Below are 15,536 nucleotides of genomic sequence, written 5' to 3'. Positions count from 1 at the left end.
GAGGTGAGAACCCTTTTATACCCATTAAAAGAAAAAGGAGGGCGGGGGAAAAAGAAGCGAGAATTAGAGATCCCATTATCGCCACCCCCTTATATACTCCCTCCTATACCTACGGCCCCTTCTCTTCCCTGGCCGACTGAACTTCCGTCCTCGGGGGAGTCGGATGGCGAGGCTAACCCTAGTCCCCAGAGACCAGTAACTAGGAGTCAGACTAGAGCACAGGGGTTAAGTCTCGAAGGAGGATTATATCCAGTGCGGGAAATAGCTATGGGAGGACCCCAACCGGGGACGGGATATGTAGCCGTCCCCATTAATTCCGGGGACGTGAGAGATTTTAAGAAGGAAATGGGAAACCTACTAGAAGACCCACTGGGAGTGGCAGAGCAGGTGGACCAGTTTCTAGGACCAAATATTTACACTTGGGAGGAGCTACAGTCCATCCTGGGAATCCTGTTCACATTTGAGGAAAGAGGGATGATTAGGCGAGCTGGCATGCGAATCTGGGACCAACAACACCAGCAAGGTCCGGCAGCAGATGTTAAGTGGCCAATGCAGTCGCCTCATTGGAATAACCAGGACCCAATCCATCGCAGTCATATGCAAGACTTAAGAACCATTATCATTCAGGGGATAAGGGAATCAGTCCCAAGGGGACAGAATATTAATAAGGCTTTTAATGAACAGCAAAGGCGGGATGAGACCCCGACAGAATGGTTAGAAAGGCTGCGAAAAAGCTTGCAGTTGTATAGTGGCTTAGATCCAGGGACTCCTGTGGGAGGGGCCTTACTTAAAACTCAGTTTGTGGCCAAATCCTGGACACTCGAGGTGGTAGAATCAGGACCTTTGAGTCCAAGCTGGTCTGCTCAGGCTTGTGAGCTATATGCTATGCTGCGAGCTTTAAAGTTGTTAAAAGGCAAAAGCGGCACGATATACACAGATTCTAAATATGCTTATGGGGTAATACATACTTTCGGCAAAATCTGAGAAGAGAGGGGACTTGCCAACTCGCAGGGGAAGGGATTGATACACCAGGAACTGATTACTCAGGTCCTGCAGGCTATTAGAGAACCAAAAGAGATTGCTATAGTCCATGTGAAAGGACATCAGCGAGGTTTTACTCCTCAAATTAGAGGAAATAATTTGGCAGATCAGGAAGCTAAACGAGCGGCCCTGATGAGTTTACAGGTTATAAAGATGAGGGAAGACCGTCCAAATTGTGGAAAGGATTTAAAGAAGTTAACATGTTATGATTGTTGGAAGGAAAGGAGTGTCGGAGGAATACAGTGTAATTTCCTCGAGGAAGCGGCTGGGGACGAGGCCCCTGAATATGAACGCTGTTATTTGCACAGACCAGTTTACTCACTATTTTGCTTTACGCCGCTAGAAAAGAACAAGATGGTACAAATGGGTATAAAAGAAGCTGATAAGGGAAAGTGGGTACTGCCGGATGGGCGAGAAGTACTCCCAAAGTCGGTAGCCTTGGGAGTGCTACGGAGGTTTCATGAGAACACGCACTGGGGAACTCAAGCATTGATAGATCAATTTGCTATAAAATATATTTGTGTAGGAATTTACAATATAGCAAAGAGGGTTGTGAATGACTGCATAACTTGTTGAAAGGTGAATGCTCAACATGTCAGAAAAAGAGTGTTGGGAGGTCGAGAACTGGCTCATCGACCTTTTGCAAAAATTCAATTAGATTTTACAGAACTTCCAAAAACAGGACGGTACAAATATATGCTTGTGATTGTAGACCATCTCACACATTTTGTTGAAGCATTCCCTACGGCAAGGGCTACAGCTCAGACTGTGGTAAAAATATTGCTTGAGAATATAATTCCCAGATACGGAATTGTAGAAACAATTGACTCTGATAGAGGTCCCCATTTTATATCTAAGGTGTCCCGAGAAACTATGAAAGCTTTAGGAGTAAGCTGGGAATATCATACTCCGTGGCATCCTCAAAGCTCTGGAAAGGTGGAACGAATGAATGGTGAAATTAAAAAACAGTTAACAAAACTTATGCTAGAAACTAAGGCGTCCTGGGTAAAATGCTTACCACTTGCTTTATTAAACATACGAACGCAGCCCCGAACTGACGTGGGGCTTTCGCCTTTCGAAATGCTTTATGGTATGCCATATGATTTAGAGATGCCTCTTGACCACCCCAATTTGCAAGATACTCAATTACAGCCCTACCTAACACAGTTAATGAGCTGACGTAGAGAGTTACAGAAAAGAGGCCTAGTGGTGCAGCGACCCCCATTAGATATAGCCATACACCGAGTACAGCCCGGAGATAAAGTCCTAATCAAAACATGGAAAGAGACTTCATTAGCACCTCGGTGGGAAGGCCCCTACGTTGTTTTGCTTACTACAGAAACAGCTGTTCGGACTGCAGAAAAAGGGTGGACTCATGCCAGCCATGTGAAAGGACCGATCCTGGGAGAAGAGTGGAGGGCGGTTCCAGGCTCCGCTGACTTAAAATTAACGCTTAAACGGACTCGATAAGTATTATTTCCCCTGTCCATGTACCGTAACGAGAGAAGGGGCCCCACTCCTAGACAAAGGCTCTCTAACAGATTCCCCTGAAGAACACTACTGCTGCCGAGAAGAACCAATACCTTGTAGTTCGCTGCAACCGAACTGACAAGCGAGGCAGAGGAGTGCAGACGGTGGGGAGGTTAAGAGGCCAGGTAAAACATAACATTAGGAGAAATCGGCCCTGACTATCTTTTGCGGTACACGGGAATTAGCGTTATTATCATGGTCAGCTGCGGTATCCTACAACCACACCACCCCCATCGACCTTTTCGGTGGAGTTTAATTAGATATGAAGATCAACAGATTATACAGCAAGTAACGACAGCAGGTGCCCGTAGTTTCCGCACTACACCGTGTAACCTAACTACAGGAACAATGTGTTTCAACCATAGCAGGGCCTTTACTACTGTTAATAATAACATTAACTTTTGGACCATGTATTTTTAATAAAATAATGGCAATTGTAAAAAGCCGCCTAGAAGCTGTACACCTAATGCTGGTACTTGCTAAGTATGAATCACTTGAATTAGACGATGATGCAGACGCATTAGCGTTGAGTCGCCGGGCGCTCCAGGAATTCAATGAACAAAATAAGTAACCAAAAAGAAAAAGGAGGGATTGTAATAAATTGTAACTATTTGTTCATTGTTTAGGAGGAGGAATAAGCCGATGGAGGGGGAGGAGGAGGTTTTACAACAATCAGGGTTGAGACATGGTGTCAGACAAATAAATTATGGTAAGCACAAAAGCTTATATGACCCCTTGTGGAATCAGTGTCAGGGCCCTAGCTATTTTGCAGGACTATGAAGAGCTGAAGTAAGCAACAAGCTGCTCAGAGGTTTTGAAGGTAAAAGGATAAAGAAAAGATAAGCAGGCGCCTGTAATTTTCTCACAGAACAGCATCCCAAAAGGGAGTCAACACAACAGATAAGCAAACCCCTGTGATCACTCACAAGGAGACAAAGCAAAATAAAGAGACAGAAGAAGACCACGGCCTTCCTCTCCACGACCACCAGAGAGCTTCAGACGACCCCCCCAGCAACTCACACATGTGCGGGACGCACCGGGAGATTACAACGCAGACTATAAGGGGGGGGACTGTGTGTGAGGGAGGCGCGCGCCGTTGGCGGAGCTGAGACTCCCCGGGCGCCCAGCGCTGTTTTGCTTGTGGCTGCTTACTTAATTAAATAAATTGTTCACATGATTTAACAAACTCTCTGTATGAATTAACCTTCAAGAGAGTAACTTATGACACACCCCCATCACCTCCCCCAGTTTTAGCACAGCCAAGGAAGCTGCCTGCACCAGGCTGTTGCTCACAGCACAGAGGTACAAGACAGTCAGACCCCTCAATTTCCTCCAGCTGTAGGAGGCTGTATTTCCCTGTCACGTTCAGCAATGTGGTAAATTGTCTGCTGTTACTGAGGCCTGCAGCCAATTGATAAGAGACTAGCTGGAGGGCTTGATATCTCCTCCACTAGTACCAGAATAAGGTGTAAAAGTTAATGATCTGGTACAGAAAGGTAGTCTGGGAGGTGTTGATCTCTTCCACTGTGATTAGTACCTCTTGCAGAGTAATGGAGGCATGGCCCATTGCAACTGGTAGAATTGCAGTCAGCAACTGTGCAATAGATTCCCATATAAAAGAGGAATTATGCCTCAAGTAAAAGTTAGTGCTTACCCAGTGCTTGCCACAGGAAGGCAGCAAGGATGAGCTAACTGAGATGCATGCTGAACTCGACTTCCTGGTTCATGTGTGAGAGAGAGTTAAAAAAACGACTTCCCACCTTTAAGGGAGCAGAGCTGCTAGAAATGACACCACTAACAGAGCAAAGAAAGAAGTACATTTTCTCTCGCAATGCCTGAAATGCCCCTGCTGTGGTTTCCTCTCCTCCACCATTGTTTTTGCCTCTTCAGCTAGAAATGCCTGCTGTTCTGCACACCACTGCTTGGCCTTTTAGGGGTGCAGGATGGTAGCCTCACTGAGGTTTCACATCATCCTCTGTAGTCCCTGATTCTCATTGGATGGTCATATTTCTTCTACGGACATATGACAAAATCCAGAGTCCAACCTGAGACCGAGGCTTACACTCTTCCCACAGGGAATGGGGAAGGGCCCCTCTGCACTTGCTTGTATCCCCTTGTGCCTCGGTACTGTTTGAACAGAAGTAGGACAAGACACAGACCCAGGCACCTGGACCTAGGCGATCTTCCCCCAGAAGGATTTTCCTTCTGTTCTCCCCCAAACAGAGAAGCAGATCCTCAAGGATCCCCCAACCAGAGGCAGACACACTGCCCCCCTCGGGCAGGGCAGGGCAGGGCAGGGCAGGGCAGGGGGAAGTAATCACAACACAGAACTTTGCTTTGCTGAAAAGCCCTCTCCATCCCTTTAAGTGTCCACATGCACAGCCTCCAGCTGCTGGTGCTCACCTGGTTGTTGTGCTCCCACTGCCTGGGTGAGCACAAGTGCTGCCCATTTTTAATCCCTGCTCAGGTGTTAGCATATGTGATTAAAGTCTCAAACATGAAGTAGTAGAGGAACAGTGGCAGGCAGAGGAACACTAGAAAGCTCATCAGAGCCAGCAGCACACCCTGACCTGACTCTTTCCAGGGCAATCACAAGGACAGCAGTCAGCACCCTTGCCTGAGAGGGCTTTACATGATGAGTCAGCTGAGGATGCTCTCCCCATATCACCTGACAAACTTAGGGCCTCACTGTCTACTGTGGGCCTCTGCTGACAACAACTGCTGCACCTGGGCCCTGCCTGCAGCCCCTGCCAAGAAAGAAGACAAAAATGCTGAAAATCATTTTATGCCTAGCTCCAACCGCTGGTTCCGCAGGAGGCTCCCAGCAGAGGGTCTGGCAAAGAGAAAGTGGGAGGGAGACAGAGGTGATCTGGATGTGTGGGTACATATGGTCAGTGGCTGTGGTAGAGAATTATCTCTGCATCAGTGTGTGGAGAGACTGGAAACGGCTTAGAAGTTTGGTGTGGGAACAGATGCATTGAAAATTTGACAGGTGTATGGACGGATGAAGGTAGAAAAAGTAGACAGGAGAGACAAGATGGGTGCCTAGAGACTGAAGTACAGATGATTTCCAGACAAAAACGAATGAAGAAGGCACAGGAGATTGAACAGATGTATGGAATAACAGCAGCACAGGAAACTTGTACTTAAGTGAGAAGGAGGATGAGAAAAGGAGGTGAGGGGGAACCCAGAGAGCTGAAAGAGGAGAATGGGAAATGGCAGACAAGGGAGGGAGAGAGACAGAGATGGACTTAAAACCCGAGAAAAAAGTGAGGGCACTCACGCTGCGGACACAGGCCGTGGGACCCGAAGCCAGCCCTGTGAACACAGGAGCACCATGGCTAGCACCGCCAGTCTTGCGCCCTGGCTCTGCCGCATTGCACCACACAGTGCCACACCGTTCCACCACCTATGCCTCACTGCCATCCGCCAGCACCGACTCTGCTGCAGTACTGGTACCTCCTCTCAGCCTTGCTGCACCTTTGCCAGGGCCGCAGTAGGGAGGAGAGAAGGGTGGGAGTGGGGTGCTCGGTGGCATGGCAGCACATGGAGGCAGTGGCTCCATGCCACATGTGGCCCTTCTGGGCTGATTACAGGGGCCGGGCAAGACGGGATCAGCAGTGGCCAGCTGTCATGATGCAGATGAGCCCGATGACCCCAGCACAAAGCAGAGCGCCATGAGCCGCAGTAGTGGGGGCAGCTGGCACTCCCGGAGCTTCTGCATCCCAGCCACAGTAACAGCTCTTTCACTGCTGCATGAGAATCGCACACTCCAAAAGGACACCAACTGCCCCAGGTGCCACAGGCTGTGGCTGCTTGAGGGAGCTGCTGCTGCCAGGCGAGTGTTCCGTAGAAGTCCGGCAACAGCGGTGCACAGAAAGGCAGCTGCAAGCAGGAGTGAGACGGTGCTGCAGCTCAGATGCGGGGCCTCCATGTGGACCCATCACAATGACTCTTGCAGTGCGGGAGTGCGGGTAGGAGCTGCCCCCGGCATGGGCCCCTTGGCCACAGATGCCCCAGCAGCCACGAAAGTTGCAATGGGAGGTATTGCAGAGCAAAGGTGAATGGCAAGAACCTTTGAAAGTTAATACGTTAGACATTATGCACATGTTTACATCGTATGCTCTTGGTTTTGGAAATGCAGTAAACGTGAGTTGTTTCCCGGGAGATACAGGGTCTCTGGATTCTCCTTCTCGCTCGCATTTCCATACAGAGCAGAGTCACAGCTTGTAGAGGCTGTAGCCGATGCAAAGCAAACTCCAGCAGGCTGGGAAAAACACAGGAAGGAGCTAATGCTGAAGAGCTGGTAGCAGGAGAAGGGTTTTTTACCACAGAAGAAGCAAGGAGGAAAGAGTAGAGCAGGCAATAGAAAAAGAGAGCTGCTGGGAGAGCAGTGATCGCTGTTGTCTGCTATCCTCCCTGGGGAGCATCACAACAGCACAAAAACAGAGCAGCCCTGATGGCAGACTTAACAAAAAAAACGGGGGGGTGGGGAGGGGTGGGAGGGAGAGAGAGAGAGAGAAAGAAAGAAAATGCTGTAAGTTATAGAAAGCAGCAGGGCTCCTTCCATCAAACAGGACCACAAGAAGCCAAAAAGGAAGAGAGAAGAGCTGAGTCTTCTGTGCACATCAGTGTGCTTCTGCCCCAGAAGTGCCTGAGCCTTTCATCCAAGTATTCAGAACAAGTCTGCATGCGAGAATGTGCCTGAAATAAGGTAAGAAATGAAGAGGCAGCAACACAGAAAATAAAAAAGCAGTGACAGAACCTGTGTCATTAGCTGGAATATTTTGCACTGGAGAGAAGCTTACCAGAAAATTATCACCTCTGCAAAGCATGTCTCTGGGCCTGGGGTAGTGTAGGACCAGTATAAATGCCAGCCCATCTGCTCACTCTCTCACTCACTTTCTCTCCCATCCTTTTCCTTGGGAATCAGGTGAGTATGAAGCCTGTCCCCCTTCCCTCCCATTCTCCTTCTCCTCCTTTTCCTGCTCCTGCAAGACGAGGTCTCACCTCAGCAGATATCTCAGCTGATATCAGCTCTGTCCCCTGTGGAGGGTCAGAGTTTCTTGTCATGGAAGAGAGAAGAGATGAGATGGTTTTGCTCAGAGAGAGGCAGAGGCTTGGCCAAGGTGACTTGTGGCTTATGGACTAGGCAGGAGCCTCCCGGGGCCTGGCTGCTCTTTGCAAGGACCCTGGCAAGTTGAGGCAAAGAAGTTCATGTTCCTCTCTGCACAGTCTACAAATCCTAGGTCCACAGGTGCCTAGGCTCTATTTGCACAACCCTATGCCAGAGATCCCAGTCCCATCTCCTACGGACAACCAACTTGACCTTTAAATCAACATCTCTCAGTGAGCCCTCAGTGACCAGGGAACTGAGGTGCCAAGGGGCTCGGCTCCCCCTGGTGTGGCCTTGCCCGGGTTGACCCTGGATCTCTTCTCTGCACTGCCCAGCATCCCACTGTCTGTAATGACAGGCAGCAAGCGGGAGGCTCAAGTCTGACATACCCAACTGTGGCCTTGAGTAATGCTTTCAAGCTCAGCAGGCTGGAGAGCTGCAGCTAGGGGAGGCCTGGGCTCCTGGAGTATTGTCCAGGTGATGGAGATTTGCTGTGCTGTAGCACAGAATGAGATGATGATGCCAACAGCTAGGGCTGCCTGGGCAGCCCCAGCATGCCCTGAGCCTGGGGCTACAATGCCCATTTTATGTGTCCAGCCAGAGAGGGCAGGTCAGACCTCAAGAGGCATCCAGCAGCATTGCCTAATGCAGATGGCTTGTGCTGGCACCAGAGGAAAAAGCACTGTCCCCGTTCCCTAGAAAGCCCTCCCTCCCCTGACTGCATCACAGTCTAGAAAAGAAAGAGATGCAAAGGTCACCACTGTGGCACGAAGCTGGCCTCAACAGTGGGGCTGCATTCCAAACTCCGTGCAAACTTCCTGTCTGCCCAGCAGATGCAGCCGGGCACCCAGCACTGGCTTGGGAGGGCATCACTAAAGTTCCGTCAATATTTTCAAGCTGGTGAACTACTTGGACAGTTCACCAATTTGGGATCTCTCTCCTTCTATTCCCAGCTCCGTCCCCACCTCCTCTCCCCTCCACTCTGCAGCGGCTGCAATCAAACTGCCCTCTGTGAAACTGCTTGGGCCCCAGGGCTTGAATCATCCCTCCTTCCTGCCTCTAGCCTCTGGAACTGTAAGGGTAAAAAAATACTTTTTGCAAGAGCTGTTGTCAGCCAGAACAGGAATCCCTCCCGCCACTCCCTCTGCCTGCAAACATGGTGGTCAAGAAGCAGGTGGATTGTCACTAGGGTTGGCGAATGCACCAGGAAACCTTGGCTCCTGTCCATTGCACCTTACCACATCAAGAGATTCCTACTCTTCACGGTTCATGGCTCCAGTTCCTGCTCAAGCACTGTGCCACCACCCCTCAGGTCCTTCCAAAGCACCCAGTCTGGGTGGAGGTCCATTCTGTCAGTGATCTGGGCAAATGTGCTGGACAGAGAATGAACAGGCATTTTGGAATGGGACCACAAGACTTGGATGAGAGACAGTGTGATTCCTTTGAGCCCTGGTGCTGTGCCAAGAGATCGGATCAGAAGAGCACATAGACTCCCTGCACAGCCCATGCCAAGCATAGTCCTATCCTGGGTGTACAGGGAAAACCCTTCCATGGCAGAGGCTGCTTCAGCAGCTTCTCCTCCCTGTTAGGCCACAGACACCAGTCCCTTCCAGAAAGTGGATCTTAGCCTGCAGATCCCTGGGTGCACAAGGGAAGTAGTGCTGCTAGGGGAGAGCTGAGGCACTGTTCCTCAGAGCTCTGCCTTGTCCAGAGGCACCCTTGCCCTCCTCCTTGCCTCAGGTTTTTGCACAGCCAAGGAAGCTTCCTGTACTAGAGTGTCTTGCACAGCACAGAGGTACAAGGCAGTGTCAGAGACCTTGACTTCCTCCAGCTGCAGGAGGCTGTATTTCTTTGTGGTGTTTAGCAGTGTGCAGGTGAATCGGCCGCTCTCCTTGCGACCAGCTCCTGCCTGATAGGAGACCAGCTGTGGGGCTTGGCCTCTCCTCTGCTGGTACCAGAACAAGGTTCCAAAGCCAGAGATCTGATAGGTGCAGGTGGTCTGGAAAGTGCCCCTCTCCTTCTTTTTGAGTCACAGTGGTCTGGCCCATGGCATCTGGAAGAAAGCAGGAGTCAGTGAGTGTGCAGGGAAAGGCTTCAGGATGCAAACCCACAGGGAAGAAGGCACCCTCTCCGTGGCCCTGCAGCAAGGCAGTTAGTGAGTGGTTTTGGGCAGGAGATTGGCCTTCTTGCCTCAGTGAAGTAACAAACCCATCACGTCCTGCTGAGATGCTCCTGGATTAGAGCTTTTCTGTGGCCCTGCTCCCAGCTTCCCACTCTCCCACTGCCCAGAGGACAGGCTGTCTTGCCTGGCCCTCCTGTGCTGGCACCAGAACACCTCTAGTGGGGTGAGGCTCTCAGGAGGTGCTGCAAAACCTTCCATCCCTCTCTCCATTAGTTGTCATCTTGTGTGCCTCTCTGGTCTTGGGAAATGAGGAAAAAGGAAGCCCTGGCTGTGCTAACATGGAGGAAAAATGGGTCACCAGGGCATGCTGCACTACACCTCCAAACCTGGAGAGAGACCTGGACACCCTAGTAATCTCTGTGGAATAAGAGCTTTCCAGCAGCTGCATCAGCTTTTAAAAGTCCTGTATATCTGGGCTGCAAGGCAGTCATTTGGCCCTGCAGACAGCAGAGAGCTTCTGCAGTGACACGTCCATGGAACAGTGGGCCTGGATGCATCAGAAGAGAGATGCAAACAGATGGATGGATGGTTGGGGGGAAAAAACTGGAGAAAAGAGTCTTAGATAATCTGGGGACAAGATATTTCTTTGCTGTCTCATCTTTTTCTTTTCCAGCAGTGACAGCCTCTTCAGATCACACATGCAAAACACCCATGTGATCTGGTATTTCAATGGAAGATCTTTGCAGAGATCTGGTGATGGGGTGATGGTTTCCTGAGGGTAAAGAAAAGGACTCTGCTACGAGTAAAAGACTGTTCTTACCCAGCGAATTCCCCAGGAGGGCAGCGAGGATGACGTATCGGAGGTACATGCCGAGGCCAACCCTGCTGTTCGTGTGTGAGAGAGTCGGAAAACCACCTCCCAGCCCCAAGAGAGCTGAGCTGCTGGAAATGACTCTGCAAGGGGAGCAAAGAAGGAAAGAGAAAGTGTTTGTTCTTGTCACACCTGAAACATGCCATCTGCAGCTTGACCTTCTCTGGCAGTGACACACATTGCTCCTCAGGCAACAGCCCGCTGACTGTCTTCACGACAGGGGAAGACGTGGGGGCTCTGGGTTCCCCATGGTAAGAAGTGGCTGTTCCTGGCCTGATGTCCCAGTATAGTCCTCATTTCTCCAGCTAGAAATGCCTGCTCTCCTGCACACTGCTGCTTGGTCCTTTGAGGATTTCAAGGGTTTTCCCCACTGGCAGTTCCTCACCTTCCCCAAGGGTGCCCAGTTCTCTGCAGATGGTGCTATTTCTTCTGGAATAGAGAGGATTTTTTTCCCAGGTGTTAAAGAATATTGGATTGAGGCTGTCCAGAGTGAGTCATTTAGCATAACTTACTTAGCATTAGTAGCTAAATTTACTGAAGCCTTAGGCCACAAGCTGTGAACTAGTCACCTAGTTAAGTAAAAGAAGCCCCCAAATCTGGTCCAAACTGGAAAGATTGGGAAGCCTAATTGTCCAACAAGTGAAGCTGCAGCTGCAGAGCTGAGAGAGGAATTTCTTGACTGCCTGCTTTAGGTTAGAGTCCCTCTCAGGTGGAAGTATAGGAGTGAGTTTGAGTTCCTCCCTTGCTGCAGCTTTCCAAAGCTGCGCAACCTGATCAGCATAAGGCGCGCTAGCAGTGGGGAAGTGTAACCAACTTAAAGGGGACGCCCTTAGCTGAGGTACTGGAAAATGGGAAGAAGATTGAGGGAGCAGCCGGCTTGTTAAAAGAGCGTGCAGTTACATTATGCCAGGAAGATTGGCCGTTTGCAACAAAAGATGGTAATCCAGCACAATGGTGGCCACTGCAAGGACCTTTTGATCAGGAAAAAATAACTTTTTTTGCGATATCATCTAGAAGATATGTTTCCAGCTCAAATGGATTACTGGTATGTTTGGGATAATTGGGCATGGGCACAGGAGCATTCAGGCCAAGAGGGAGGGAGGAAAGGAACACCGCCAAAGGTAGTACTGTCACGGACAGAAACTTGTACCTCAGACTGTGCTCCAAAAATTTCTGCTCCATTTTATATGTCTGACAATCTACCTGTTATTCCTTCTCCTCCTACTCCTTCTACTTCACCAGCTACCAGACTCTATCCTATGGTCTCTAACATGCTGACTAATTCTCCTTGCTTACAGTCAGGAGAATGGGAAGGGCCAGCCCCCCTCCCACCACTGTTGTGCTGCATGTGGCTACTAACCGGCCCTGGAGCTCTGATCGGGCTCCCCTAGCTTTGTGGGGAAGTAAAATGCTGTGCTGAAGGGAGGATGCTGAGTATTGCACCCAGATGTTTTTGTAGATCAAGCAGCCCCTGATATATGAAAGTATTTTAAAGATATATGAAAGTATTTTAAAGAGCACATGCCAGCCTGGCAAGGGGAAACTTTATGAAAGATTTTAAGTGTAGCAGTATTCGCTTATGATGGGTGAAAAGAAAAACAGAAAGCTCAGCAAGAAAAAGCAAGCAAGCAAAAGAACTGGAAACAAATTTACTGGTAGAGGCTCTAGCAAGGAATCTGTAAGTGAAAGAAAGGGGTTGAGGAAGAGGAAGGCCAAGCCCGGGGTTCTGATTGAGACCAGGAAACAAGGGAAGAAGTTTAGAACAGAGCGAAGGGAGAGAGTGTTGTTATCGTGGGAATTTAAAACACTTGCAATGGGAATGCCCCCTTTGGCCACGAGGCCTGACTAGGGAAGGAAGTTACCAGCGCAAAGAGTTAGTGTGTGAAAGAAATCACTCACAATGACTACAGATGGGAGACTCTTACAGCTCCTGGGGGATATAAGAATTAGGGATTTTTAGTTTGTGAGGCATTCAGTTGGATCAGAAGGGACATATAACAGGAAAAGTAGAGGGACAAGAAGTTGGATTTTTAATGAGGATGGGAGCCACATTATTTCTTTTCAATTTTACCCTAAAAGGATTCAAAAACAAAGATAGGGTATTAATATATGGAATCACTTGAAAGAAGGAAAGGAGAGGGAAGAGAAGGGGAGGGAAGGGAAGGGAAGGGGAGGGAAGGAAAGGGGAGAGGGAAGGGGAGAGGGAAAGGGAGAGGGAAGGGGAAGGGGGAAGGGAGGAGAAGGGGGAAGGGAAGGAGGAAGGGAAGGGAAGGAGGGAGGGGAGGGGAGGGGAGGGAAGGGAAGGGAAGGGAAGGGAAGGGAAGGGAAGGGGGAAGTGAAGGAGAAGGGAAGGGGGAAGGGAAAGGGGGAGGAAACTCGTGCTAGTAACAACAGGAACCAAAGTGCATGGGGGAGATTTGTATTAGCTGAAGTATCTCCAGCATGTTTGCTGGGAAGAGTTCTTTTGCAAACCCTAGGTGTAGAATTGTGTTTATCATCTGACGAAATGAATTCAGTGCTTATGGGGATGAGTGTGATAACCTGAAGTCCAAATCCAAGGGTGAAAGTGTCTGAAGTGTTAAACTCATTACCAACAGTACTATGAGTATAACCAATATTGATGTTGAATTATCAGCTTCAGCCCAATCTGTGATCCTAAAAACAAAGGAAGGAAACCACCAGCTGTAAAACAGTATCCAAATTCCTCAAGAAGCCAAGAAAAGCATACAAAAATAAATAGACCAAGATTTAGCTGGGGGGTTCTGAAAGTATGTGTTTTATCACATGATACTTCCACATGCTCTGTAATAAATAAAAAAATAAATAAAACAATAAATTTGATAGAGATGGAGATCCAGAATACCCTTGTACAAGATTTGCAGACTATCAATCAACATGTGGGACTCCTCATCCAGTGGTACCCAATCCTTCTATTGTACTTCTGCAAATACCACATTGGGCTGGATATTTTACTGTGAGCACTTAACTGCTCACAGTTAATGCTAATTTCTTTAGCATTCCAATAGATGAAAAGAGCCAGCCCTAGTTTACCTTTACTGGGAAAGGACGGCAGTTTATGTGGATGCGATTTCCACAAGGGTTACTGGGTCTCCTACCATATTTGCTTGAATATTGCAAGAAGATTTAGAAGATACTGAGTTACCTGGTGGATCACTGTTAACAAAATGTGTAGATGATTTATTGATAACAAGTAAAAATGATGATGATTGTTTAAAGGATACTATATATCTATGCACTGCAGTAGCAGCTAAAGGGCATTGAGCATCTCCATCTAAGCTCCAGCTACGTTGTACAGAGGTGAAGTATCGCAGATTCATTCTGAAGAAGGGACAGCAAATAAATAATCCAGAAAGAATAAAAGCCATAGCTGACATTCCTCACAACAGGCCACATACCTGAAACCCTAGAAAGTGACACTGTTACAACTTAGGTAAGAGGTGTTCTCACTGCAACTACACCGTGTGGAAGGCACTGTTGAAGTCAAGGAGTGAGAATGTGGGGGGATGCTCCCAGCTTCCCCCACCCCCCACCCCGCTATCTGGTGCCAGTTACAAGCAGTCAGCATCCCTGTGCCTCACACTCCAAAAGGGAGGATGTCAGGACTTTGAGATAAGGGGCAGTGTTAATTACAGTGGTCTGGACTTAACTCCTCCTGTCAGGACCTTGAGAGACAACACTTGCTTTCACTGCTGAGGCAGCATTAATTGTTGTGGTCTGACATTAACTCCCTCTTATCCCAGCTGTAGGATCTTTCCTTGGGACCACTGTTACAAGAGTAAGGCAGTTATTTCCTCAGTGCTGAAGAGTGCTCAAGGCAGCAAACCTGTTGTTGGGGTTATTCAGAAACCTCCCTCATGACTGTGGGCGTGATCGATCCTCATAACAGTGATGGAGGAGAGCTAAACCCCGTAGCAGCCAAGAGCTGGGGACTGCCACTGCATAAAGAGAACAGCATCAGGCCTAGTGACTCCACCTCCACCTTCCCCTGAAGGATATAAACAGGTTGGCCCCAGAGGCTGTGTTGGACACTTTGCAGGTGACAGTGGGTCTGCCAACTTGTGGAACCCCTCGGGACTGGGATGCCCTCCTGCAGTTACTTCCCTGGGATTGAGTGTACGTTGGCCGCTGAGGTAGCAGTGGGTAAGATCAGTTAGAACTGGCTTATTTTAGTTCATTCATTTGGGCAATTCTGTTACCTTAAATACAGTCCTGTGGGACATGCAGAATGCCCCTAGACAACCCTTGGGGTTGTCATCAGCAGAGGTGCTCTTTGGAAGACATTTAGCAATCTCGGGAACTTGCATCCTGGCCTGAGCCAGCCTCTTAGAAGGAGACAAACGGTTAACACAGTATATCTTTCAATTACAAGGAAATTTTAAAAAGAAAAAGGAACAGGCTCAATGATTTCAACCTGTACACCCAGAAGTACAAGCGCATAATTCACAGCCAGGAAAGGTGAAAGAGTTTTCTCGGAAGTCTAAGCTGACACCTAAGTGGGAAGGACCATATGTTGTTTTATTAATCTCTTACTTTGCTGTAAAGGTCTCAGGAAAGGATCATTGGATCCATCATTCCCATAACAACAACAACAACAACAACAAAAAAAAAATACCACCTTCCCAGATGATACCCTAGAAGATAAATCCATTTCAGATCCTGAAAACCGAAGGCATTCCCAGTACATGCCACACTTGTTTTCTTTCCGGGGCACGGGAGTCCCCAGCTGCTTGGCCAAGCCAACCATCTCAGAGCATAAACAAAGGACATTGCCCTCGCTGGTGTCTTCACCACCCTTGCAGGAGTGCCCTCCTCCCAAATACTGCTCCAAGGGTGGG

General features: G+C 48.8%; 1 protein-coding gene across 1 annotated transcript in view; it reads right to left on the bottom strand.

Moving 5' to 3' along the window:
* LOC134151352 (M1-specific T cell receptor alpha chain-like) overlaps window positions 1-10,678 on the bottom strand; it is a 157,245-nt gene extending 146,567 nt beyond the window's left edge. Inside the window, 3 exon segments of the mRNA XM_062595819.1 lie at window positions 9,466-9,699; window positions 9,701-9,740; window positions 10,630-10,678. Of these exon segments, the coding sequence (XP_062451803.1) occupies window positions 9,466-9,699; window positions 9,701-9,740; window positions 10,630-10,678 (323 nt within the window).
* Window positions 10,679-15,536: the final 4,858 nt, after the last annotated feature.

This window comes from Rhea pennata, chromosome 26 (genome assembly GCF_028389875.1).
Source record: "Rhea pennata isolate bPtePen1 chromosome 26, bPtePen1.pri, whole genome shotgun sequence".
NCBI classification, from domain to species: domain Eukaryota; kingdom Metazoa; phylum Chordata; class Aves; order Rheiformes; family Rheidae; genus Rhea; species Rhea pennata.
This window is presented reverse-complemented; position numbering and strand designations above follow the sequence as displayed.